This window comes from Marmota flaviventris, chromosome 9, assembly GCF_047511675.1.
Source record: "Marmota flaviventris isolate mMarFla1 chromosome 9, mMarFla1.hap1, whole genome shotgun sequence".
Classification (NCBI taxonomy): domain Eukaryota; kingdom Metazoa; phylum Chordata; class Mammalia; order Rodentia; family Sciuridae; genus Marmota; species Marmota flaviventris.
In genome coordinates, this window is record NC_092506.1 from 484392 (window position 1) to 509706 (window position 25315).

At 57.4% G+C, this 25315-nt stretch overlaps 3 protein-coding genes across 15 annotated transcripts; 2 read left to right on the plus strand and 1 right to left on the minus strand.

The window, feature by feature from the left end:
* The first annotated feature begins 162 nt into the window (after positions 1-162).
* Lrrc56 (leucine rich repeat containing 56) lies at positions 163-16644 on the plus strand. Of its 3 annotated transcripts, none has more exons than XM_027953634.3 (11): positions 163-1105; positions 2316-2403; positions 3160-3220; positions 12089-12185; positions 12256-12456; positions 13125-13308; positions 13668-13829; positions 13905-13969; positions 14168-14307; positions 14507-14655; positions 15734-16644. In XM_027953634.3, the coding sequence occupies exons 1-11, from the start codon at positions 926-928 to the stop codon at positions 16027-16029; spliced, it is 1623 nt and encodes a 540-aa protein (XP_027809435.3). In that variant the 5' UTR covers positions 163-925; the 3' UTR covers positions 16030-16644. The 3 variants fall into 3 exon arrangements, with proteins under 3 accessions (XP_027809435.3, XP_027809436.3, XP_071471981.1); XM_027953635.3 differs by having other exon boundaries at positions 164-1105; positions 14507-14640; XM_071615880.1 differs by lacking the exons at positions 163-1105; positions 2316-2403; positions 3160-3220 and adding exons at positions 10413-10982; positions 11082-11149; positions 11612-11720.
* Lmntd2 (lamin tail domain containing 2) lies at positions 16552-22289 on the minus strand. 8 transcript variants are annotated; one of them, XM_027953628.3, is made up of 16 exons: positions 21981-22288; positions 21108-21253; positions 20602-20778; positions 20343-20495; positions 19900-19987; positions 19658-19813; positions 19252-19320; positions 19070-19152; positions 18489-18754; positions 18160-18250; positions 17873-18065; positions 17672-17791; positions 17389-17588; positions 17010-17140; positions 16882-16934; positions 16552-16795 (listed from the first exon to the last, which is right to left on the minus strand). In XM_027953628.3, exons 3-16 carry the CDS (start codon positions 20757-20759, stop codon positions 16640-16642), a joined length of 1917 nt encoding a protein of 638 aa, XP_027809429.3. In that variant the 5' UTR covers positions 20760-20778; positions 21108-21253; positions 21981-22288; the 3' UTR covers positions 16552-16639. The 8 variants fall into 8 exon arrangements, with proteins under 8 accessions (XP_027809429.3, XP_027809432.3, XP_027809431.3 ...); XM_027953631.3 differs by having other exon boundaries at positions 19697-19813; positions 20581-20778; XM_027953630.3 differs by having other exon boundaries at positions 17010-17110; positions 20581-20778.
* A 178-nt stretch (positions 22290-22467) lies between these two features.
* Rassf7 (Ras association domain family member 7) lies at positions 22468-25214 on the plus strand. 4 transcript variants are annotated; one of them, XM_027953639.3, is made up of 6 exons: positions 22468-22560; positions 23269-23398; positions 23580-24292; positions 24435-24557; positions 24630-24711; positions 24786-25214. In XM_027953639.3, exons 2-6 carry the CDS (start codon positions 23275-23277, stop codon positions 24815-24817), a joined length of 1074 nt encoding a protein of 357 aa, XP_027809440.2. In that variant the 5' UTR covers positions 22468-22560; positions 23269-23274; the 3' UTR covers positions 24818-25214. The 4 variants fall into 4 exon arrangements, with proteins under 4 accessions (XP_027809440.2, XP_027809438.2, XP_027809439.2 ...); XM_027953637.3 differs by having other exon boundaries at positions 24630-25214; XM_027953638.3 differs by having other exon boundaries at positions 23273-23398; positions 24630-25214.
* The last annotated feature ends 101 nt before the right edge of the window (positions 25215-25315 follow it).

Here is a 25315-nt window from a genome sequence, read left to right on the forward strand (position 1 = left end):
TACGTGGGGTCCACATCTTATGGGCGAGGCATGCACTCACCTGAACAAACATTAAATTAGGAGGGCCATGGAAGGGTCATCAGAGAAATAAATTTAGGAGGGGCAGGCAGGGAGTGCAGGAGTGAGGGGTCAGTCAAGCCTGGATGGCAGGACAAAAAGGTGGCCAGAGAGAAGGACACTGAACATTCTGGGTGGGGTTCTGGCTTCACCCCAGAGATCTGAGTCCAGAGTCTGGGGCCAGGCATAGTCTATCTTCTGTATGTTTAAGGAGAACACCTGGTGAGCCTGGCAAGGGGCCTAAGGGCCAGGCCCAATTGATGGCCCATATCACCTTTGACCCTGCTTATTTCTGGGTGCTCTGTCTTTGGCTCAGTCCAGATGGGCACAGTGGCTTGGACAAGAGCCAACCTAACTGTTTCACAGGTGTTACCTAGGGACACATGCCACTCCCCTGCCCAGGTGTTTGGCCCACAGCAGAAAGCAACTGCCTGTCGGTGGCGGTCAGCCAGCGCAAGGGTAAGGGGGGATACCTGAGACCCTGGTCCTGGGCCAGGCTCAGAGACCATCAGATGAAGAAGGACCCACAGCCCAGGGCCTGGGGCAGCCTGAGGAGCCTGTGAGCAACAGCTTGCTGCTGGCCAGCAGGTCCAGTACCTCTAGGCTCACAGGCCCTCATGGGGCCAACACTCATTTCATGGACCCTGAGAGCACTGGCCTGGGCCAGAGGCCTAAGTCAAAGCTAAGGGAGGGACTGTGAGGCTACCAGGTGGGGTAAAGCTAAGCCAAGCCCCTTAGGCCAGGCCAGGCTGGGACCCTGGTTGAGTAAAGGACCCCGTCACGGTTATGCAGGCGTCTCACTAGGCCTCAGGGAGGAGCAGGAACAGAAGGCTGGAGGCCCTGCCCTCTGCGTCTCCCAGCAGGTTGGATGTGGATGGACCCAGCCTGGGATGGATCCCAGGGGCCTCGGCCACACACAGCCAGCGTCCATGTACGTGAGCTGAGTTGGCAGGGCCTGCACAACCCCTGCCCACAGAGCAGGTCCCTGGGCAGCCATGGGGACAGCTGCAGGGAGCAACTGTTGGAGCACCTGTCCCCTGCTCGACTGGTAAGTGTCAGAGGCCGGGAGCTCTGGCCACAGGGGCCTGCATAAGGTGACATCCTGAGCCCCTTTTCTGCTGATACCCAGCCTGCCGTCAGCCCAGCCGTCATAGCTAGGGGCCCTCTACCTTTCTAATCTTGGGACCTACCAGCCCCCAAAGCACCACCAGCCCTAGATGGCAGATGTTCCTAGGTCCTGACAGGCCAGGATTCTGTAAGTGCTTGTTGAGACCACTGTCCTGGAACCAGAGGAGGCTCCTCACTCCACCAGTGGGTGCTCTGGTGGCAAGACAGGCAGGCCATCAGAGTGGGCTCACAGAAGAGCAAGGTGCAGAGAATCAGGCCTAGAAGGGGGCTGTGCCTGCAGGCAGCTGGCTGGACATGAGTGCCCCCACTGGAGTGCCTCCCTTGAGCAGTCTGGAGATGGTCTGTGGCCTGCTTTCCCAGGGCCAGGGCTCTCATGCCCCTTCCCAACCCATCAGACCTTTAGGATGAGGTGGGGGCCATGCGAGTGCACTGACTATGCCTGGGCATCAGATGGCATCTTCTCCCAAGACCTTGTGTGAGGACTCACTGTTGCACCCCAAGCCTGAGTTCTAGAAGATCTGCAGAGTCCTCTTGGGAAACACTGTATCTCCCCTGTACAGGACCTCCTATGCATCATCGGCTCCCTTGGGGGAGAGGACTCCCTCCGGTGTAAGCCTCACCCGTCACCCAGGCCATCCTTCAAAATGACCTACATGTCTACCTTGTCCCTGAGGGTCCCACTAACCCCACAGCAGGTGGGGGCCCAGGATCTTGCAGGCAACACTTATATTGCACACACAGGAGATACCTTGTCGAGGAGAGCCAGCACAGAGTGACCAGCAGGGGCCCAGGAGTGGCTCAGAGCATGCCAGCTTGCCCACAGGTTGTAGCCAGCGTGCTTGGCAGAGCTAGCTCCTGGTGCCTGTGCTTTGGGTCTGTTCGCAAGGTCTCCTTCACAGCCTCACCCCGAGAGCAGGCCCTTCTCTGGCAGTGGCCTCCAACCAACCCCAGTCACAGCCACTACTCAGGTCACATCTACTTGCACTCTGCCAGCCGGGCCATTGTTGGCCCAGGTTAATGTGGTGATTCAGGGCAGTACATGTCACCTGCTCCTGTGGGCCTCACAGAGCCCCACTGCCAAAGGTGTGAAGGAAACTGGAAGGAAGTGACGCCCCTGTTGGTATCTGCAGCGGGTCCTGGCCCAGGTGGACAACCTCCAGCTGGTGCGGGTGCTGGAAATGTGTGTGGACACCCGTGAGAGCAGCCTGGGAAACTTCGGTAAGCACTGCCTGTCCAGGGCCTGCCCTGCCCCACTGTGGTCGAGGCCAGCCGCTCTGTGAAACGTCTTTCTGGATGTGAAGGTGATGTTGGCAGACACCTTGGGCGGCTTGCACATTTCCTCAAGATCCGTCCCAGGACCCAGATCTGAGCCAGGCAGGGGCAGAGGTTTAGGCTGTGGTTCATGTTTCCCCACTGCCCTCGGAAGGACTCTGCTCCCATGCCAGCATGGCCAAGGAGTGAAGGTTGAAACGTGCCCCCAGATACCACACCTTGGTGGCAGGTGCTCCCAAAACTTATTTTGAAATAATTCTAGATTTATGCTGGGTGAGGTGGAGCAGGCCTGTAATCTCAGCAGCTCAGAGAGCTGAGGCAGGAGGGTCGCAAGTTCAAAGCCAGCCTCAGCGACTTAGGCTCTCAGCAACTTAGTGAGGCATCGGCTTTATTCCGGCTAGGCTGTGTGGGATTGTGGCCCCTCAGTGGTTGGGGAACAGAGTGCTCGGGTCACCTGAAGCAGGCCCCACAGAATAGGGCCCACTGACAGCTAGAGGAGCCACCCTGCCTGCCCATCCATGATTCAGGGAGACAGCTGGTCAACAGTACCACCCCCACAGTGTGGTGAGACGCTCTGCCCAGAGGCTGGTCCTACCGCATTGGGGAGCAACGGGGCTGAGGGGTGCTGGTGTCTGGGGAGGAGGCGTGAGTGAGGGTGGGCAGGGTGAGGGCCAGGCCCAGCGCTCCTCCTGTGACACACAGGAGTCCACCTGCCCAACCTGGACCAGCTGAAGTTGAACGGCAGCCGCCTGAGCTCCCTTAGGTGAGTGAAGGGCCTGAACCAGGGTCCTGCCAAGGCAGTGGGGTGGGGTGGTGATCTAAGGGCTGGGCAGTGGTCTGTAGGGCTGGGCTGGGACAAGGACCAGTGGCCCAGAGCTCAGCCTCAAGCTGCTGGCTGCCCAGGGAGACAGGCTCCTGCTGCTAACTCCCGGTGGCACAAGGAAGGGTGATGGGACATTCTTTTGGGTGTGGGCTCCCTCCAAGGTGGGGGTGTCTCCCTAGGGGCAGGGTCTTGACTGAGGGGTCCCTGTTGAGAAGATGAGTCTGAACCCTGGCCAGCCCAGTCCCCCAGGTGCTGTGCCCCCTGGGGTCCTGTGGCCTCTGGCTCTTGGCCCTAATGCCTCAGCCCAGTGGGTCCAGGCTGGCCTACCTGACTCTTCTCACCCCCCTTTGTGGGAGGCACCTGCTCCGTGGGAATGTGGAGCACACCCAGAGCCTCCAGGCCTGGGTCAGGGCGAGGATCCGGGGTCCTGGGGCTGACTAGCCCCAAGGTGCTCACCAACCCCTGGAAAGAGACCTTGACCTGTGAGGGGCTTCTGGCAGACACCTCAAAGCAACCCAGACTTGAGGGGGCCTGGGACCCTGACCCCTCGCTGCAGCCCTGGGTGTCAGCTGCACTGTGAGGGCTGGAGCAGGGCAGGCAGCTGGTGAACCTGGCGGGAGAGCAGGTGGGCACAGCCCGCAGCCACCCTCCCTGAGGGCCAGGCCACTCCTGAGGTGGCCCGGCACACACCAGAGCTCTGGAACAGCTGGCTCAGAGGGTGGCATTCAAAAAGAGACAAGCTTTCAGTTTTTTATCTCATTGAACTGGAAAGAACAGACCAAAGAAACGTCTGGCATGGTCTTGGGGTTTGAGCAAAGGAGTTTTTGTGAAAATGCTGCCTGTCTTGTGTGCCTGAGCCCAGCAACTTACGGCAGGGGAGTTTCAGCCAGAATTCTGGAAAGTTCTCCACGTCTCTGAACTGGCTCCACATGCCATATCCAGTTATTTCCAGTTGAGATGCTAAAGGTATTTATTATGCAACCGCACTGTTGCTTTTTAAATTTTTTTTAAATTTTATTTATTTATACTGCTCTTTAGCAAATAGACATCAAGTAGAATTTAACAAAACATGCAAATATCTGAAACAGGGAAAGAATCAGAAGCTGTTGCCCTAGCCATGGCCCATAGAGCCGGCACCAGCACCACTGAACAGGAGAGACACAGGCAACCCTCCCCCAGCACACCTCGGAAACGGAAAACCCATGAAGATGGACACTAGGAAAGACAGCGCCAGTGACTTAAAACTAAGGAATCTGTGGATACCACAGGAACAAACGGGACAATCCAAGGGGTTCCAGATCTTCAATTCTATGACAGTGCATTCTGTTCTTTGATAACTGTAGTGAAAAGTATAGTGACCAGGTCCAGGCACAGTGGCCATGCTTATCATCCCAGCCACTCGGGAGTCAGAGCAGGAGGGTCACAAGTTCAGGGCCCTCCTGGGCCACTCAGGAAGACCCTGTCCCAAAATAAAAGGTCTGGAGTGCAGCTCAGTGGTAGAGCAGCCCTGAATTCAATTGTCAGTCCTGAAAAAGAGAAAGAAAAGAGGGAAGGGGAAGAAAAAAACATAGTGACCCTTTATCAGATCTTGAAACTTGGCCAAATGGTGCTTACCAACTTCTACAGGTTGAAAATGAACAGGAATTTCTCAAACAAAACTGATTAAATAGGACCACCCTCCTGGGCGTGGTGGAGATGAAATATAAGCGTATAACTTAGCTATTGTAGCTCAGCCAACTGCAGCTATTGTAAACACCCCATGTCAGTATTATAAGGGCTGGAAAACAGGCTGGTTTTTTTTTTGTTGTTTGTTTGTTTTGTTTTTCCAGAGCTAGGGACAAAACCCAGGGCCCATGCAGGCTAAGCTACCATTGAGCCATACCCCAGCACTTTTCATTTTCTCTTTTGGGACATGGACTCACTAAGTTGCCCAGGCTTGGCCTCAATCCTGAATCCTCCTGCCTCCTCAGTCTTCTGAGCTGCTGCGATGACAGGCGTGGACACTGCGCCTAGCAGCGGGAGATGATTGTAGTGTAGTAGTTGTCAGTTCCTCAGAAGTTGAGAGAATTCAGCCCCAGGAACATCACAGGCATGAAGACAAGTGTCCTCGACCCGTGGGCTGCCGTTACCCAGCCTCTGGCTCAGCAGAGAGAACAGAGTGTTGGCAGGGCTCAGGCACACAGCTGCCACTGCGCGCTCCCAGGTGAGAAGCCAAGACCACGCTCAGGAGCTCCACAGGTGACCTGGGCAAGTTCCTTGCACCCCCATGGCTCTCGCACCTCTCCTCGCTGGAGAAGTCAGGCCTCCCTTCACTCACCCTGGGCTCGCTTTTTTGGGTGAATTCTGTCCTTCCTTATTGATTTATGGGAGTTCTTTGTGTATTCTGGGTGCACTTTAGACTTTTTGTAAGACTTTTCCCTCAGCCCTTCATTTTGATTTGTCCCAATCTGTCAATTCTGGCCAGAGCTCTGGTCGTGCACACCCCAGGCTGCAGAAATTCTGCTTTTTCTTCTGTCTGCTGTGTGGTCTCACTCTGCCTTTCAGGCCTTTAACCCAGTGAACTGCAAAGTCACCACTGACGGTGGCAGGAGGTAGGAACCAGCTTGCTTTCACTGTGTGGTGGGTCTGTCTGCCAGGCCACCTGTCGTTCCCTAACTAGAGTCCTGTCTGGCGCTGGTCAGGCCGTGTGTGTATGCAAACACCTGCATGAGTTCCACTCCAGCTGCCACTCCACTCCCAACGCCACACTGTCCTCTGGATATGTGCCAAACCTCATCCTCACTGCCCTTCTAGTCCTGAATACTTATTCTTGCACTTGAATTTTACAATCAGGCCCTTGAGCTTACATACACACACACACACACACACATGCACACACTAATCTCTCTAGAATTTTTATTGAAATTTAACAAGATCTAAATGCTAATGTGGGGGTTATACATCCAACACACGGACGCTTCTCCACTCACGTGCTTCTCCTGTATTTTGGAAAGCATTTGAAGCCTCTGCTGGGAAGCCTGTGGGTCAGGGTGCTCTCTACCTGGGCACAGCAGCCTGCCTGGGGAGGCAAGGCGTCTGGGCTCTGCAGTGAGGGGGTGCCACAAGTCACAGTTCAGTCCAGCCAGAGGTTTGGCTCCCCTCCACAGGAGGTGTGGCCTGTCACTGTGCTTGTCCCCTCATGGGGAAGAGGCTTCTTAACCCTGGTGGACCAGTGTTGCTGTGAGAAAGGACCTCAAGCCAGAGAACGACACAGTGGGCTGGAGGCCGGACGCTCAGCTCTGGGCGCAGAGCTGCAGGTGTGGGGCACCGGCTCCGCCCAGGCTGCGAGGGCTGTCTCTGCTTCTCGGCTTTGCTGGGACCCTTCCTCCTTGTGCCGTGGGAGCGTAACCCCACCTCTGGCTCCATCGTCACGTGGTCACGTGATGTGCGCCCTGCGTGTGTCTGTGAGCAGACTTCCCCTTTTCACAAGGACACCAGTCATGCTGGAGAGGGGCCTTCCCTAGTGACCTCACCTTCTCTGATACATCTGCAACCACCCTATTTCCAAGTGAGGTCACCCTCTAAGGTGCTGGGGTCAGGACTTCAGCACAGGGCTTTGTTTTTTTATTTTTTTAAGAGAGAGAGATAATTTTTTAATATTTATTCTTTAATTTTTGGTGGACACAACATCTTTGTTTTATTTTTATGTGGTGCTGAGGATCGAACCCAGAGCCCCTCGCATGCCAGGCGAGCTTGCTACTGCTTGAGCCACATCCCCAGCCCCAAGGGCTTTGTTTTTTCTATATTTTTGATCAGTGCATTATAGTTGTAAGGAGGGGTGCATTTGCTGTTACATATTGGTACATGTACACAATCTACCAATACAATTTAGCCAACGTCCCTCCCCAGCATGTCCTCCCTCCCTCTAGACCTCTCTCCCCTGGGCCCTTCCTCTGCTGTACTAACCTTCCTTTGGTTTTCATGAGATCTGCCCCCCTCTTCCTTTTCATTTTTCCTCTCTAGCTTCCACATATGAGAGAAACACTCGGGCCTTGACCTTCTGAGTTTGGCTTATTTCACTGAACACAATACTTTCAAGTTCCATCCATTTCCATACAAATGGCATAATTTCTTTTATGACTAAAACTCCATTGTGTATATATATACCTCTTTTCTTTATCCACCCGTCCATCAAGGGACACCTAGGCCGGCTCCGTCATCTGGCGGCTGTGAATGGTGCTGCTATAAACATGGTGTGTGTGTGTCACTGTAGTGAGATGACTCTAACTCCTCAGGGTCAATACCGAGGAGTGGGACAGCTGGGTCACATGGAGGTTCCCTGCCTGGTCTTTTGAGGAGCCTCCCTACTGATTTCCACGGGGGTCATGCTAATTCACAGTCCACCCACAGTGTAAAGGGTTCCTCTCCCCGCATCCTCCAGCACGTGTTGTTCACACCCTGATGGCTGCCCTCCTGACGGGTGTGGGACACAGCTCAGTGTGGTTGTGAGTTGCATTTCCCTAATTGTTAATGATGTTGAACATTTTCCATGATTTGTTGCCCATTTGAACTACTACTTTTGAGAAGTGTCTGTTTAGCTCATTTGTCAATTTATTAATTGGGTTACGTGGTGCCAAATTTTTGAGTTCTTTTTAATATTCTAGATATCAATATCTGTCAGAAGAGTAGCTGGCAAAGATTTTATCCCATTCTACGGGCTCTCTCTTCACATTCCTAATTGTTTCCTTTGCTGTGCAGAAGCTATTTAATTTGGTGCCATCCCATTAATTAACTCCTGAGTTTTAGGGGTCCTGTTGAGAACGTTGTTGTCTGGGCTTAAAGGCTAGAGTGTTGACCCTATGTTTTCTTCTAGGAGTTGCATAGTTTCTGGTCTAATTTGGAGGTCTTTTGATCCACTTTGGGTTGATTTTTGTGCAGGGGGATAATCAGTCTTCCCAGCACCCTTTATTGAAAAGGCTGTTTCTTCTCCAATGTATGCTTTGGGTACCTTTGTAGAAAATCAGATGGCTGCAGTAGTATGGATTTGTCTGTCTTCTATTCTGTTCCATTGGTCTACGCCAGCACAGGACTTTGTGGGACGTTCACTCAGAGCAGAGAATGTGCCCCTGTCTCCTGGGAAGAGTGGGCAGAACAAACCCCAGCATTCTTCCTCACGCCCTGTGCCAAGAGCCACAGCACACACAGTGTCCACTCCAACCACTGGCAAGGGAAGGCCTGTGACTGCAACAACCAGAACCCCCACCCTGGGACAGAGTTGGGGGCCCAGTTCCTCTAAAGCAGCATCTCCAGAAAGCCAGGACTGAATGCATCTTCACAGCACAGTACGAATGGCATCTTGAATAGAGTCTTGTTTCTGTTGTGTTTTTGTTTATCGCAAATATAGAGAAATGCTATATTGACTCAGAATCACTTTCAAAAATCAAAAGAAACAGCCAAGCATGGTGCACACGCCTGTAATTCCCTGCCCCTCCCCCCCAAAAAATCAATAGAAGCACTTTGTTTGTCTTGATTGTGTTGTATTCGTTCCCACATCTGACCAATTCATCTGGGGCTCCTGTGTGACTGTCGTAGCAGCAGCAAATTCGGTAGCTCTGGCTCTCCATTCCAGTCCCAGGCTCTGGCTGCTCATCCCCAGCCAGGCCATCAGAACCGGGTTGACAGTGACACAGTAGGTCCTGGCTGGCTCAGGGTTGTTAGCACCAGAAGACTGGGCAACCTTCACAGATCAGCCAAAAACCTTTATTCAGGAATGGAGTCATGGTTCTAATGGACCCACACTCCTGGTGGAGAATGAGCCTCTGAACAAAGGGGGGACTGGGCTCATACGGGTCACGGGTGATTTATTCAGCGGGTCAGTCTGGGCACTGGGAATTTGGGTTTGGGGTTTGGGGGTCGGCGGCCAGCACCTGGAGAGGAGTTATCTTGGAAGAGATGAGTGTTTCTAGAGACTGTCACTCTAGGTTTGAAGGAACACTTCTCCCTGCCTGCGGCCAGCGTCTGGGAAGGACGGCTCTTAGAAGAGACACAAGTTATCAATGTATGCCTTTCTTTTTCACTTCCTTCTCCCAGGCCTCACTATTTTGGGTTTTTTTCATTTTCCGTATCTAATAAGTGTGGCAGGGGGCACGTGACCCCAGGTGAAAATGCCCCCCAGGCCACTGGTACCTGGAGTTCTCTCAGTAGATGTAGTGGTGGTGATTTATCTTAGCGCCCACATGGACTCTACTGGACTGTGCTGAGTTGTCCTAAATTAACTGTGATGTTAAAAGGACATTGACTGAGAAGTTTCACATCTATTTCCATAAGTACTGGTTCTTTTGTTTCCTACTACTGTACTTTTCTGGTTCTGGAATCAAGAATCGACTCATGAAGTGTCTCTTCCGTTTTTTTGTTCTTGTTAAAGTTGCTCTACTATATTTTATTACTGGATTACTCCCAGGGCCTCATGCATACTAAGCAAGTGCTCCACCACTAAGCTACATTCCCAGTCCCCCTTTAGTTTGAGGCAGGGTCTCGCTAAGTTGTTGAGGCTGGCCTCAAACTTGTGATCCTTCTGCCTCAGCCTTCTGAGTCCCTGGGATTATAGGTGTGCACCATCACACCCAGCCAATTCCTCGATTTTTTGAAACTTCTTGAATGAAAAATTATCTTAAAATATGGAAATTATCTATTCCAGGATGCTTTTAATATACTTTTAAAATTGGTTCAGAGCTAGAGATTCCTAAATGACCACTGGTCTAACCCTGTTCTCTGTCACTGCTGCTTTCCTAGTGCTCAGAGCTGCTGGGCGGGCCTTTTCACGTGGCCTCTGCTGTCTCACGTTCCTGGGGCTGCCATCGGGCTTCTTTTTAAACTGTCTGGATTTACTTTTCCTTATTGTTGGTCATTTGTGGAGGTCTGTCGGGAGAACCTGCTTTGGGCTGCCCATTGTCCCGTGTCTCTGGGGCTCCTGGGGCTGGGGCTGGGCTGCCCATTGTCCCGTGTCTCTGGGGCTCCTGGGGCTCCTGGGGCTGGGGCTGGGCTGCCCATTGTCCTGTGTCTCTGGGGCTCCTGGGGCTCCTGGGGCTGGGGCTGGGCTGCCCATTGTCCTGTGTCTCTGGGGCTCCTGGGGCTCCTGGGGCTGGGGCTGGGCTGCCCATTGTCCTGTGTCTCTGGGGCTCCTGGGGCTCCTGGGGCTGGGGCTGGGGCTGGTCCAGCCTCACTGCATCAGACCTTCCTTCCTGGGTCCTTCTGTCTCTAGTGCCCTGAGCGAAGGCTTGGCTCAGTTGCTCTCACCCTCCTGGATTTTTGATAAATCCATTCAAAGACCTGGATTTCTCTTCACTCGCTACCTTGGGCAGGACCCACAAATGGCCTATGTTTTACTTCTTGTCATTAGTTCGAAGTATCTCATAATTTTCCTATTATTTGATCCAAGTTGTTCCCTGATGCTCATTCCTTTATGACAACAGAAGTCATGTGACCACCAGAAAAAAACAAGGTCACCCACAGCCACCTGCCAGAATGCTCTGAACCACACAGGTCACTGCAGGCTCTGAAGGGGTGGACCCAAGCAATAGAGCTCCCAGGGATCCCAACAACCAGCCACGCCTCAGGAAAGGCAGTGTAACCTGGAAGATGTACAGGTGGGGAATGCAGTTCACTGTCGATGAATGGAGTTCAGAAGGATCGAGAGAGGGAGATAGAGAAGATTCATGCACAGGTGAATTTCTGCACAGATGAACTGAAACAAGAAAACAGAAAAAATCATGTCAGGAATTCAGGACACTTGTCAGAAGTAAAAGCAGTCTTTCATCTGCAGTTGGAGAGGAGGGACATGTCCAGCACTGGCTCTGGGAAGCATCCTAAATGAAATTACTGGACTTCCAGGTAAAGGCAGGAATTTGGGCAGATAAGAAAAACAGAGGTCAAGTTGCGTGTAAGGACAAAAGTGAGTCTTTCCTCAGATTTCCCCATGGAAACCCCTGAAGCCAAAGAGGGTGAGAGGAGACCCCTCCCACTAGGCCCATGCAGGGCAGGCTGCAGCCTCGGAGGGAACCTGCCCGGAGTTAGAGCTGTGGAGTCTGAGCCTCCTAAAGGAGGCAGCTGGCACAAATGCCAGCAAGGGAAGAGGTGATGGAAAAGCCATTTAAAGCAAAAGACAGGACCAAGGATGAATTTACAGCTGGAAAGAGAACAGAGCAAGTGTGGATATCAGGAAATATAACACTGCAGGAAAAGTGAAAAACCCTGACAGGACGCAGGGTGGGCGAGACCTCACGACAGGGAGCCAGGAGCTGGAGGAAGAGGCACGCAGCTGCCTAGGTGCGGAAGAGTCTCGCTTGTTCACAGAGAGCTCCACACTGAGGAGGCCTTTGCATGGAGAGGAAGGGAACAGACCAGCACTGCAGACCCTGGAGGAAGAGGGTCCCCTTGGGCAGAGCGGCAAGTGTGGCTCCAGGTGGCATGTGGGCCCCTGTGATGTGCTGCAGGGACGCAGGGAGGCCCTGGGGCTGCAGCAGAGGCTGGACAGGAAGGGATTGCAGCAGGCACAGGTAGGGCTGGGTCCAGCTGTCCAGGGTGGAGGCAACTCCCTTGGGCCAGGCCCAGACCCTCCAGTGGTCAGAGCAGGTGGGGGACATTCTGACCATGCCAGAGACCAGAAGGGGCAGACAGGGAGGGGGACTCTGGAGCCCCTTCCTCAGTCACAACTGTTCCTGTGCTTAGGGGGAGCCAAACTGAGGGTTGGGCTGGGCAAAGGCCTTCTCTGGCCAAAGACAGGGCCCTCCAGTCCAGGACAGACTGACTGTCCTGCCTTGCCTTCTGCAGAGACCTCGGCACCTCTTTGAGCCACCTGCAGGTGCTATGGCTAGCTCGCTGTGGCCTGACAGACCTGGATGGCATTGGCTCCTTCCCTGTGCTAAAGGTGGGTCTGCAGCATCTGGGGTAGGGTTGGGCCCGAGTCAGACCCAGCTGAAGTCCCCACACCAACCCAGGAACTCTACGTCTCCTACAATGGCATCTCGGACCTGAGCCCGCTGTGCCTGCTGGAGCAGCTGGAGGTGCTAGACCTGGAAGGCAACAGCGTGGAGGACCTGGGGCAGGTGTGCAGCCTGCGGCTGTGCCCGCAGCTCACCACACTCACCCTGGAGGGCAACCCGGTGTGCCTGCAGCCAGCCCCTGGACACTCCAACAAGGTGTGCGTGCTGGGAGGGGCCCACGGGCCAAGGGCCTCTGTGTCCACTGCATGCCAGGGCTTCTTTACCATGAGCTCCACCTTTTCTATCACTGGAGGCCTGAGTGCGGCCAGGCTACCTCCTGAGCCATTGCACCAGACCCCACGAGGATCACACGTGCATGTGCCGTGCCACCCAACCCATGCCCACAGCCTGGGGGGTACGCACACAGGTCACAAGGAGCCACCCAGACCACACCAGGAGGGCGTGCACTCACATAATGGGCCTGTGTGTGCTCTGCGTGAGACTGCCACACACACACACCACAGGCCTGGGGAGCACTGGACCCTCAGGCCCTGACCCCACGCTGCCCATCCCAACAACTGCCACTTGGTGGTGCTACTTGCTGGGACCAGAATCCAGCCAGTGCACAGTGGCTGCTCAGCTGAATCAGAAACCTGAGCCCAGGGCAGCTTGGTGGGCCAGAAAGCATTGCTGGACTCTGGCATGGGTCTGGAGAGTGAAGTCACATCCTGGATAGGCGAGAACTCAGTTGCTGTTGTCCCTAGGGTCCAGCAGGGTCACCCTGACCCCTCTGTCCTGCCCCACAGGGATCTGGGGCTCTAGGACACAAGTGGCCTAAAGGGCCTATGGACCCACGCCTGAGGTCCCCTCCCTCTATACTGTAGGTACCCCAGGATTACAACTACAGGGTGGAGGTGAGGAAGCTCCTCCCCCAGCTACAAGTGCTAGATGAGGTGTCCACCATGCACACTGACCTGCCTGCCACCCAGGAGCTGAGCCAGGACTGGCTCATAGTGAAGGAGGCCATCAAGGAAGGCCGAGTGCTGGACAGTTTCCTCCCCCGACAAGGTAGAGCAGATACCCCCTGGAATCCTTGCCCTGTGCCGCAGTACCCCACTCCAGGAGAGGCCTCCCCTAGACCCCAGGCCTCTCAGAGGTGGATAGCTGCACCTTGTGCCCTCCCCCAGCCTTAACCCCTGGCCCCCAGAACATGCACATGGGCCTCCAGGCCAGGATGCTGTCCCTTTGGTCAATACCAGTGGGCCTCTCTATTTATCAGAGAGGGAGGAGGGTCTGAGTTTGAAGGAAGGGACCATCAGAGGCCAGCCTTCGGGCTCACAGATTCTTAGGGGTGAGAGCTGTGTTCTGTGGGCCGGGGCTGGCCAGCTGGCATGGCCCTAGTGACCGCTGTTTCTGACCTTGGGCAGATGTTTCCCATGGAGCCATTATCCGGAGACTTGATCCACCATTCTCCCTACCTGAGACCCAGCCCTGGGCCCTGTCCCTGCTGGTCCCTGGGGGCGTCCTGCCTGAACGCCTGCTTCCCAAGGACATGGCCCCAGAAGACCACACCAGCAACCTCACTCATGGTAACTGACCCACCTTGGCCTGACCCCACATCCCCCTGACCCCAAAGCAGACCCATCACATGCCCCCTCCTCCAGGTGCTGGCCAAGTCCTCTGCGGGAACCCCACCAAAGGCCTGTGGGAACGCAGGCGTCAGAACCAGGTACACCTTCCACCCTTCAAAGTGGGTGGGGACCGTCCCACCATGTACCAGCATCCACAGTCCCTCCCCCACACAATGGACCATGACACAGAGCCCCTCCTGCACTAGGCACCAGGGTCCAGGGCTCCTGGTGTGTAATACCCCTGGCTACTGCCAGTCCCAGGCCAGGGTTCCCAAACCAGCTCTTTTCTTCCTCAGGACTGGGCACCCTGGGAACAGCTACCTCCATACAAGTCAAGTCTGGCCACCAGCCCCTCCACCCCAGGGCCTGGCCCTGCAGACACCTGTGACCTCCTAACCATGGCGGGGCTTCAGGCCTGGAGGGAGCTTGGCCTGTGGTAGGTGCTCCTCCCCTGCCCAGTCCTCTCAACTGGGCACCCTTTCTGTTGTGGGGCTGGGGCTGGGGCTGGGGCTGGGGCTGAACCCCAGATGATCTGAGTTGGTCACAGAACCCTGAGGCTGCTGGACCATCTCACTCCCACACCCTCTGGAACTGGGCCCAAGAGGGGCTGTAGCTTCCCTCTCTCCCTCCCTCAGTCCCCAGCCCCACAGGCAGATGGAGTCCCAGCAGGAAGGGGCTGCAGCCCCCCAGGACCCATGGAGGGCCCCTGAAGAGCAAGAGGACCAGACTGGACCCAAGACTGTCCCTAGTCCCATGAGCCTGGCCTCAGGTACTTTCCCCACAGGTGGGTGATCCACTTGTCAGGTGCTGCCCACCTGGGGACAGGAGCCCCAAACCTCAAGATCAGCCTGTGTAGGTATGGCCCATTCCTCAGCTGGGCTCTGGGAGGCCACTGGACCTCAAGGCTGCCTGGGCTGGATGAGAGAAAGTCCTTCCACAAGGGGTGTGGACCAAGTCCAAAGGAGTCTGCATACCAGGTGGGGACACAGATGAGCCAGGGCCATCTACAAGCAGATGTACCACTGGACATGCCCAGTTCTTATGGGCGTGAACAAAAGGCCAGGAGTGGGAGAGAGGCCCCCAGGCCCCCTGGGAGACCAAGGCAGGGAAGGACCCCCACCTCACCCCAGACAGGACCCATGCTGGGCTGAGGACATGCCGAGTCAAGACAGGCAGTGCTCTGGCAGAGGGACCCTGGATTCAGAGTGCCCAAGACCAAAGCAGAAAGGCCCTAAACCCAGATCAGCAGGCAGACCTAAGGAGGGACAGGCAGGGGCAACAGGAGCAGAGACTTAAAGGTCAGCAGAGCAACTCTCAGGGTAGGGGACAGGCTGCCCTCCATGGGCAGGGGTTGATACCCAGGCAGGGTGCCTGAGATAGCCAGGAGGGAACCACAGCTGACCACCCAGTGGACAAGGACTGCAGGGCTTTAAGGAAGGCAAGCAGGGTGGCCAGAAGGAAGGGTAGGTGGAGTATGAAGTAGGGGCAATATGGGACAGTGCCAGGTCCAGGTGGGCACTGGGTGACCCTTGACTCCTGCCTCACGCTACCACAGAAGATTAGGAACTGGCCTGAGGTCATTAGCCTGTGAGCCGAGCCTCAGGAATTAGACCCAGATGACCCAAAGCCAGAGTCCAGGCTTTGTGGCCTCTTTGCCTGCCTTAGAGGGCTGGTCTAAGCAAGATGGCTGGGGGACAGAGCTTCCCTGAGGAGCACAGGAAATACGGCAGAAGGGGTGGCATGCGAGGCAGGCCTCCCCCAGCAGGCCCCACCTACCTACCTGGACTGCAGGACCACAGACAGGTTAGCCTACTTGTCTGACAGGGCCTCGCTGACGGGCTGCCTTGTTTCTTGCTTTCTAGAGCATTCCAGAACCGTGGGCTTTCACCTGATCCCTTCTGCTCCCAAGTGCCCAAAGCCACCTGACTCTGGAAGCAGCTCCCCCAGGGGGTCTGCAGTCCTGTCTTTCAGAGGGCGAAGGCTCAGAGCACTGGACAGCCTGTGTGGGAGCCCTGGAGGTAACCTCAGGCCTCAGTGCTTGAGCCCAGGGGTACCCAGACCCAAAGCCAACAGGAGACCCTGCAGCCAGACATCCAGGCCTCTGCTACCTGCTCCACCTGAACCCTATCACCCCCACCCACTCCCTCCCTTAGTGTAAGCCCCCACCAACTGCCAGGTTCACCTGGACTGGGGCCAAGGGGTGCCAGTGAGGTCATGGGAGCCCCAGGAGGACTCTGTCTTCATAGACCCTGGAGCATCTAGGCAGGTGTGGGGATGGAGAGTGGGTTTGGCCCTGAAGAGGCCCCTTTTGGTGCAGAGGAACCTGAAGCTGGGACCAGTCAGCAGGTATCAGAGGCCAGAACAGACGTTAGGTCCAGGTAGGGAGAGCCCAAGCTCCCCATCACTGCTCAGCTGCCCACCCTTCCATGGGGCCTAGCCTTCCCAGGAGAAATGGTCAAAGGGGCAGGCCGGGCTAGGCGGCAGGACCTGGAGCTGGGCTCTCCAGGAGCCTCGGGGCTGCGAACCACTCTCTGCACTGATGCAGCCCAGGGCCCTACCTGCTTGCCCTCGGCTGCCATGGGCAAAGCCAGGCCTCCCATCCCTGGTGGATTTGTGGGGTTTCCCTTGAGAAGCTGGGATGTGCAGGTCCCGCCCAAAAAACAGGAGAATCATTTTCGACTTTCAGGTTTACAGAAATGCAGTTTACTTTGTAGGCAACATTGGTTCAATAAATTATGCAGCTGGCACTGCTGCCTGGCCCTGCCGCCTTACACCCGTTGGCATGTGTCCACAGTGATGGGGGGACAGCTGAGGAAACGGAAGCCATATCTACTCTCAGCTGTGCTCTGCACTGAGAGGGTCACCATGGGGCAGCTTCGGTCCACATTTTTCCGGCACACCTGGGGAGCATCAGGGCCTGAAAGCTGTGGGTGTAGGTGTGGGTGGGGAGGGATAGCTGGCATGCCAGTGGGAACCAGTGTCTGCCAGGGACAGCAGGGCACGCACTCACCCGGACCTTGCACTCCTTCCTGGTGGGGCAGTCCTGGGTACACAGCCCAGCCTCTGTTTGGGACAATGGCTATGGGGTCAGCCCAGCCCACTTGCTGCCCACTCACCCCTCCCTCTGGGCTTGCTCACCAGGGATGATGGGAGGCAGGAGCTCCAGAGTCTTAGACTGGTTGTCCTCCGGCAGGTGGAAAGGCCGACAGGTGCTTAGGAGTGGCAAGATATCCCGCATCCTGGGAGGCAAGGGGGTGTGAGGCCACAGCCTGGCAGGAAGAGGCTCATTAAAGGGATTCCAAACCTGGGGAGGTACAGGGGCTTGCAGGGGCCTGCAGGGGCCCTGGTAACTCCTGGGTGGGGGCTGGCGAGGTAGGTGTTGATAATGGAGAGTGCTAGCCCAGGAAGTGGTTCTGGTGGAGGCCAGGCCTAGAAGGCAGAAGGTGGGGTGGGGGTCTCCTGAAGGGGGTCGCGATGGGTTTTGCTGGGACAGGATGGAGGGACTCGCGGTGCCCACCCAGGCCTCCGCCGCCGCCGGGTGCCGGTGTCCCGCACCCGGCTTTTCCCCGGGGGTCGGGGCCGGCTCCGGGGTCCGCTTGTGTCGGTGCAAGGCCGGGCCTTCGAGAGTGGGAAGCGGTCAATGGACCAGTCAGTGTTGTCAGTGAAGATCCTTGAGCCTGAAGTCACACGGTGTGGAGTCTGGTGCTCACCCAGGACCTACGGGGCCAGCAGGGGCAGCTCTGTTACCCTCACCCGCCAGGGCCCACCCGAGCCCCTCCTGGGCCTGGGCCGGCACTAACCTGGCCCTCGGGATTCAGGAGGAGCGTCAAGCAGCCCAGGCTGGGGTGGAACAGGCCAGCGTCCTGGCCCAAGGACAAGGGCGCCTGCTTCTTGGTGCTGCTGGTCCCCTGGCCCCACACCTGGGAACGGCAGAGGGCACTGGTTGAGGGGCGCCGCAGGCAATAACAGGGTCATGTGGGCTCACGGACAGAAGGGCCCACCGTGATGTGGTGCTGCGGCGCCAGCAGTGTGCCGGGCGGGAAGCGGTACAGGCACACCGGGAAGCCGCGCTCGAGCTGCTGCAGCAAGAAGCCGTCCAGGTCGACTGTCTGTTCCAGCGACTCATTAAGGATGCGGACGAACTTCTCTCGTCGTCGGCTGACTGCCACGATCTTCAGGCAGCAGCCAGTGGGGCTGGGGCGGGGAGGGGGTGCAGGGCAGGGCCTGATGAACAGGCTCCGTCCACCTGGACAGCTGCCCAGAAGTCCTGTCTGGGCGTCCCCCTCACCTCAGCTGGTGACTGACACGCCGGTGGTCAGGGGCTGTGCAGGGATCCTCGGGAGTCTTGCTGAGCGGTTGTGAGTGGGTTTTCAGGAGATCTATGGAAAGGAGTCCTTTTGGGGAGGGAAGGCCTCACACGGATGGTCCAATGGGGAATGTGAGGCCAGAGCAGGCCTACAGCAGGTGGGGTCCAGGAGGGAAGGGAGCAGCGCCAGAGGTCAGATCCCTGGCAGGGGAGGTGGCTGGACCCTAGGGACTAAAGGACCTGGTTTAGGGATCTGGAGGAAGATGGGAGAGGGACATAGGACGATGAGAAAGAGATGCACCCCACTCCACCTTCCGAATGTCCGCCAAAGCTCCAAGCCATTGTGGGGATCTGCTCTGAAGATGCCAAATCTTCTGTCTGGGGCGGGTACCCTGATGCCTTCTGCACTCCAGAACGCACGACCGGCTGGCAGCTGCTAGAGTCAGAGCCAGCACCTCCGGAGCTGCTGGTGGCCATGCAGGGCAGGGAGCTCCACTCCGGGGTCTTGGGATGTTTCTCCATGGGCTCAGAGGAATCCGAGCCCCCTTTTTCCAGTGACGGGGACGGCTGGGGCTGCCTGAGGCCATGCTCTGGTCAGTGGATGCTCTGGCTTCCAGGCAGCGGCTCTACCCTTTTCCGGCCTCCCAAAGCAGCAGGCAATTCAGCTTGTGCTCTGGGTGCCCAGGACCCAGATCCAGCTCATGACAGGCAGTGATGACCCAGGAGCCCCTTCCCTTCATCCCTAGTGAACTCTAAGATCAGAGCTGAGGCTTGGAGGGATTACATGATTTGTCTGGGGACACCAAAGGACAGAACAGGTACTTGGTCCATTTCTGCCAAGACAACCCCCCATTTCCCCTGGCCCCTGGGGAGTTGGGCCCAGTGCAGTTACTTCTGCTTTGTGCTGGAATCACTGAAGAGATTGGGGTACCGGAGGGCGATGCTGTTCCAGTCCATATCCTCCAACCGGAAACCCTGGTCAGAAAGTAAAAGCTTGAGGCTCTCCCCTCCTGCTGGGCTCCAGAATCCTGGTCAGGCATGTGGAGTCTTCACATGGGGGGGGGTCTTGCTCACCTCTCCAGCAGTGGGAGCCTCATTCTCAGAGAAGTCACTGGAATCCCTTAAAGTCTCTGCAGTAACCACCTGCAGGAAGGGAACACAGAGACTGAGGATTAGCTAAGTGGTAAAGCACTTGCCTAGAATGCACCAAGATCTGGTTCAATTCCCAGCACCCATCCCCCAAATGAAATGAGGAGCTGGGGGAAATCACCCCTTCCAGACAGTATTCCTCCCTCTTCGACCTCACCAGGGCAGGTTTGGTGGAAAAAACTGCAAGCCACAAGATTCTTCCCTGCAGAAGTAGCCTGAAAGGGGCAGGCTTTCAAGGCAAGCCAGAAGCACCAGCAGAGGCCTGAAAGAGCCATACTGGCCACCCTAGGAAGTTCCAGGGACGGCTTGTGGGCCTTGGGCACTGGCTCACCTCCACACTGCCAGTTTGGGACGGGAGTACACGACCCACCCAGGAGGAGCAGGCCAACTGCAGGAGGCAGGACTTCTGGAAGGCCTGCAGCTGGGCTTGTAGTTGCTGCAGCATGCTGACAGTCTGCATCAGCTGCTCCTCTAAGTGCTCCTTCTCCTGCTCAGGAGCCACCAGGTTAGGGGCCTCTTGCAGCCCCGCCCCCCAGACCATGCCCTGCCTACTTCCTGACCCCACCCCCTCACCAGCTGGGCCTGTTCCTTCTGTGCTTTCAGCTCCTGGGTCAGCTTCTCCACCTGTTCCTGTAGAAACTTGTCTGGACTGTGGAAGCTCCTGGAGGAGGGGCAACTTCAGTAGCCCCACCTCTGGGTCAGCTGGGGTGAGGTCAGGTGAGCAGCAAATTAGGGGTCCCACTGCCATCATACCGAAGGCACACAGTGCAGCCAGCCAGAGCAGGGTAGGTAAGTCCTGACCCATCTGGACAGGGGTCAGTGGCTCAAGATTAGGGTTGTTAAGTTTATAGGACAGTAACATTCAGGGTTTGGGTGGAGCATCAGCTAGGTAAGGACTAGGGCCAGAGGCAAAAGTCCAGGTAAGAGTCGAAGTAGTGGTTGGAATCGGTGTAGGACAGAAACCAGGAGTTAGGACAGGACAGAGGTTGGGTTGGGCTGGTGGCTTTGCTGCTGACCTCTCAGATGGAAGTCCTGACACCTCCTGCAGGATGTGACAGTGCCGGGCATGTGGCCCATGTCGGATGGCCCACCGAAGCGCTTGGATCTCTAGTTCTCGCTGCCCCCACAGCAGCCGCAAGGTGCGGGGGTCCAGTGCTTCGGGGGCTAACCTGTAGTGCCAGTACCCCTGTTGATCAGGCTGGCCCTCTCGTTGTTCCTGCCCAGAAAACTGGCCATCCCTCCCTTCCTCCTTACTGCAGGTGGACAGAGGCCAACCGTGTGGAGTGGGTCTTGGTGTTCTGGGGGCCTGGGGGAACCACTGTGTCTGTAGGTGTGCCAGTTGGAAGCCCCAAATCACCGCTGACTGGCTCTCCATCTGCTGGGGTTCGTGGCTCCTGCTTTTCTTCAGATTGCTGTCCAGACTCTGGGGCCATTCTTGATGTTTCTCAGGAGCTGGGAGAGGTAGTAGGGCTGAATGTGGCCTGTGTCCACCCTATAGGGCTCTCCTTGGGTCAAAGATGCCCAAGCAGCACTGCTGGTTCATAGATGTTCACACTCTGAGGAGGCTATGTGTGTCTACCCCACAGAATGAGGAACTGCTAGTCGTGTGGGTATCCTAATATGTGTTTCAGGCCAGGGAGCAGGTCACTCCCCAGACAACCTGTTTCCACATTCCCTGTTCCTCCTGTTTCCCTTGCCTAGAGCAAGAGTCAAAGGTTCTGGTCCTTTGCCTGTGACCCTCAGTTGTGTCCCCAACCATGAGCCTCGTGCCCAGCACTCACCTGAGGCCTGGGCTCCTAGCAGGCCTGGGGAGAGAGGATTCTCTACTGTTGCCATGGATACTGGCACTCAGAAGGGAGGGGCTGTTACCAGGAACCTCCAGGGAGAACCAGGTCTAAGGCCTCCATTGAGTTCTGGACTGGTCAACCTGGGGAATGTGAGAGGCTAAGCTGGGCAGGCCTGGGGGACCACGTAGGGCCCCCGCAGCCCCTCTCTAGCTGGTGGTGACTAGTGAGTAGTGGGGACTCTGGTGCCCTGGGGGGAGGCCAGTTTGGGTGTGATACATCCTGAGAGCACTGACTTGGAGGTGAAGGAATTGAGGATGGGGGATGAAAAGCCAGAGGAGGGGCTGTGACACAACTCTAGCCTGCAGAGGTACACCCTCCCTCCAGCCTCAGTGGCTGACACTTCCCTAACTCCCAAGCTGGAAGCCTCAGCTTCACAAGCATCTACACACAGACACACACAGATGGTCCCGCAGGACAAGTCAGGCCCAGAGGTGGGGCACCTATCACTAGAACCTTCAACCTCCCCTCCGGTGGGGCCTCCCCTGCTGAGCAAGGAAGGGAAAGGTAAAGCCCCCACACAGCGACTGTCTGACTAGGGCAGAGTGGGTGGCCACCAGGTTGAGTCGCCCTGGCCAACACCTGGCATGGGTTCACCCAGCGGGACAGCAAGGGAGATATGGAAGAGCGGCTTCGAGCCTGCTTAACTGTGGGGGGAAGGCCTGGGCGCCCACAGCTCAGGAGGGCAGTGGGCCTCACTGCGGCCGGAAAGGAGCCTCAAACAAAGAGACCCAAGCCTTTGTCCCAGGCGGCCTCCTCCCGCACCAGAGCTAAAAAGCCCACCGGTCTGTCTGGCCCTCAGGTCTCCACCTCGTTCCCGCGCGGGCTCACACTCCCGTAACTCCAAATCCCAGGAGCTACCGGCCTCAAGGGAGCACGGTCCGAGTGGCCCGACCCCTTGAGGAGAGTCAAGGAAGGAAGGACCGGCTCCGGCCCTTCTGCCCTGGGGCGCATTCCAAAGCTGTGCGATCCCAGGCCGCCGCCTCTCCCTGGAAGAGAACCTGCTACACCAGGAGGCCGAGGAGGAAGTCGGTCCGGGAGCTGGGCCTCACACCTGCCCGGACAGACCGCCCACGGATCCCGGCTGCGAACGCGCTTCCGCGTGGTTTGCGGGGCAGGGTGCGGTAGCGCCCGGGTCCCACCTCTCGCCCCGCCCACACCTGGGCGCCGCTGGGGCCGTGAGCCAATAGGGCGGGACGGGCGGAGGCAGCCAATCGGAGTGGGCGCGGGGCGGGAGACACGCGCCCGCGGAGCTAATGGGGGCACGGCGGGGCGGGGCGTTCGGGCTGCGAGCCAATGAAGCGGTGGGGCCGGGGCGCGCCGCGGCGCTGGGGCTGCAGGTTGCGGCGGCGCCGAACTACCGAGATCCCCGAGGCCGGCGAGCGCCCAGGTGAGCTCGCTGGGTTCCCGAGCCTCCCCATTGCCACGGGCCGGCCGAGGCGTCGGCTCTGGCTGAGGAGTTTTCCGCGGGCTTCGGGAGAAGACTTATGAGAGCTGCGACGCACCTGCACCCACCCGCTTCGGAGCGGGGATGACGGGGTCCAGCGCGGCCGGCGTTCGCAGCAGGGGCGGGGCCTCCGGGGGAGCGTGCGGGCTAGGCCAGAGGGGCTGCTGGGGGCGTCCTGGGGGGCGGTGGGACCGAGGCCGAGTCTGGGTCACGGTGCTCAGCCTCTCTGGGCCCCGGGACGGCCCCTTCCGTGGGGAGGCGTTCCCATGGTAGCTGATGGCGTTATGTTTGCGTGGGGGCGCTCTTGGGTGCCTGGGGACAACCGCGGGAGGGAAGGGGCAGTGTCCTCTGAGCCAGGTGACGGGGGACAGGAAATCCTGGACCTGGTTAATGATTCGCCTCGTTCCGGGAGTGGGGGCGGGGCCCGAGGATACTTGCGAAGTGGGGATGTATTGAAGTGCTCACTAGAGCCAAACTAGTTCCCCCAGCCACCCTAGGAATGCGAGGCCTGAGGGTGGGGCTGGGTACAGAAGAGCATGGCCCTGCACCAAGGGGCCACAGCTCTGAGCCAGCTATAGTGAAAGGCCAGGAGGAGGAGAGGAGGGCCAGGCTGTGGTCAGGCAGGACCTGATCCTGTGTTCTTCCTACAAGACAGGGATGTTCTTCGGGCTAGCAGCCATGGAACTGAAGGTGTGGGTGGATGGCATCCAGAGGGTGGTCTGTGGGGTCTCAGAACAGACCACCTGCCAGGAAGTGGTCATCGCACTAGCCCAAGCAATTGGTGAGTCTTCTGGGGGCAAACAGCCCAAAAGGTGGGACTGGGCTGGAGCCTGGTGGTCCAGCCCCATTTCCCCCTGAAGAAGGGTGGGGTTGGCTCTTGTTCCCTCTTGTCCTGCCCCAGTTCCTCAAGCCAGGTTGACAGAGACTAGGGAGACAGACTGACCCTCCCCTTTCCCCCCCAGGCCAGACAGGCCGCTTTGTGCTTGTGCAGCGGCTTAGGGAGAAGGAACGGCAGCTGCTGCCACAGGAGTGTCCAGTGGGTGCCCAGGCCACCTGTGGACAATTTGCCAGCGATGTCCAGTTTGTTCTGAGGAGGACAGGGCCCAGCCTGGCTGAGAGGCCCTCCTCAGACAGCTGTCCACCCCCAGAGCGATGCCCAGTTCGTGCCAGCCTCCCCCCAAAGCCACGGACAACACCAGGTCGTGAACCCCACAAAGCACTAACCTTTGGCCCGGGGTGTCCCAGACTGGCCCCTCGTCCTTCGTCCCCTGAGCCTGCAGTCCCTGTAGCACCCACATCAGGCTGCTTCACAGACCTTCAGGGCCTGGAGCTCAGGGTGCAGAGGAATGCTGAAGAGCTGGGCCATGAAGCCTTCTGGGAGCAGGAGCTACGGAGGGAACAAGCCTGGGAACGAGAGGGCCAGGCTCGCCTTCAGGCACTGAGTGCAGCCACTGCCGAGCATGCTGCCCAGCTACAGGCGCTGGATGCTCAGGCCCGGGCCCTGGAGGTTGAGCTGCGGTTGGCTGCAGAGGCCCCTGGGCCCCCATTGGCCACAGCGTCTGCAACTGAACGCCTGCGCCAGGACCTGGCCATTCAGGAACGGCAGAGTGTGGAGGTGCAGGGCAGCCTGGCCCTGGTGAGCCGCGCTTTGGAGGCTGCGGAGCATGCTCTGCAGGTGAGCCGAGGAGTCCCTGGCCCCTGTCATTTCCCCACCCCCCAAACGTGTGGACTTGAGGGTCTGGCATCAGTCAGACTAGAAAGGGTAGTCTATGTGGGGGCACCAGAGTTATGCCCCCTGAGGATCCTTGTCCCCCCAGGCCCAGGCCCAGGAGCTGGAGGAGCTGAACCGGGAGCTCCGGCAGTGTAACCTGCAGCAGTTCATCCAGCAGACGGGGGCTGCACTGCCACTACCCCCAGATAGAGGTCCCTCTGGCACACAGGTCAGAGCAGTTCTAAAAGAGGCTGGGCAGTGGGGCCCACCCCACCCCCCAACTGACCTGATTTCTCCACAGAATCTTCTGTGTCCAGCCAGAGAGGAGCACCTCCAGGGAGCAAGCCAGGGCCCTGTCCTAGTGCCCAGCCTGAGTCCTGAGGGTATGTCTATTCCCCACTCTGGCAGGATGGGCCCTCCCCTGGTCTCAGCCTCCTCAGCCATTATCCTCCCACAGTTGTCCCCATGAGACAGAGTTCCTGGAGGTAACAGCCCCTGTCCCAGAGTGGTGCCTGCTGAGGACAAGCCAGATCAGCCAGCACAAGCCATTGGACAACAAGAGTCTGTGGTCACAGAAGATTCCTTCCCCATGGAGTGGGAAGCCCCAGTGTCCCAGGGTTTCTACTATGAGGGATGGAAGTGCTAGGGAGGGGTTGCCCTTGTCTTTGCCAAGTCTGCCAGGCCCCCTGGAGAAACTGGCAAGAAGTGGCCAGGCCCCAGAGTCCATTACTACTTGTTGAGGTTGGGAGATGTGTGTGGGTAATGTGTTCGGCTTGTAGATGTGTGCTGCCAAAGGCAGTGTCCTTCACAATGGGTGTGCATTGCCTCCCCACCCTGACACTTAGACCTCAATAAACTGCCCAGAGTGGCCTGATTTTGTCCCGAAGCTCTGTTGGACCATGTCTGTGAGGTCTAGAACTTGAGGTGCAGACAGGAGCCATTACAGAAGATGCCACGCTACCTGGATAAAGTGCTTCAGGACCAAAG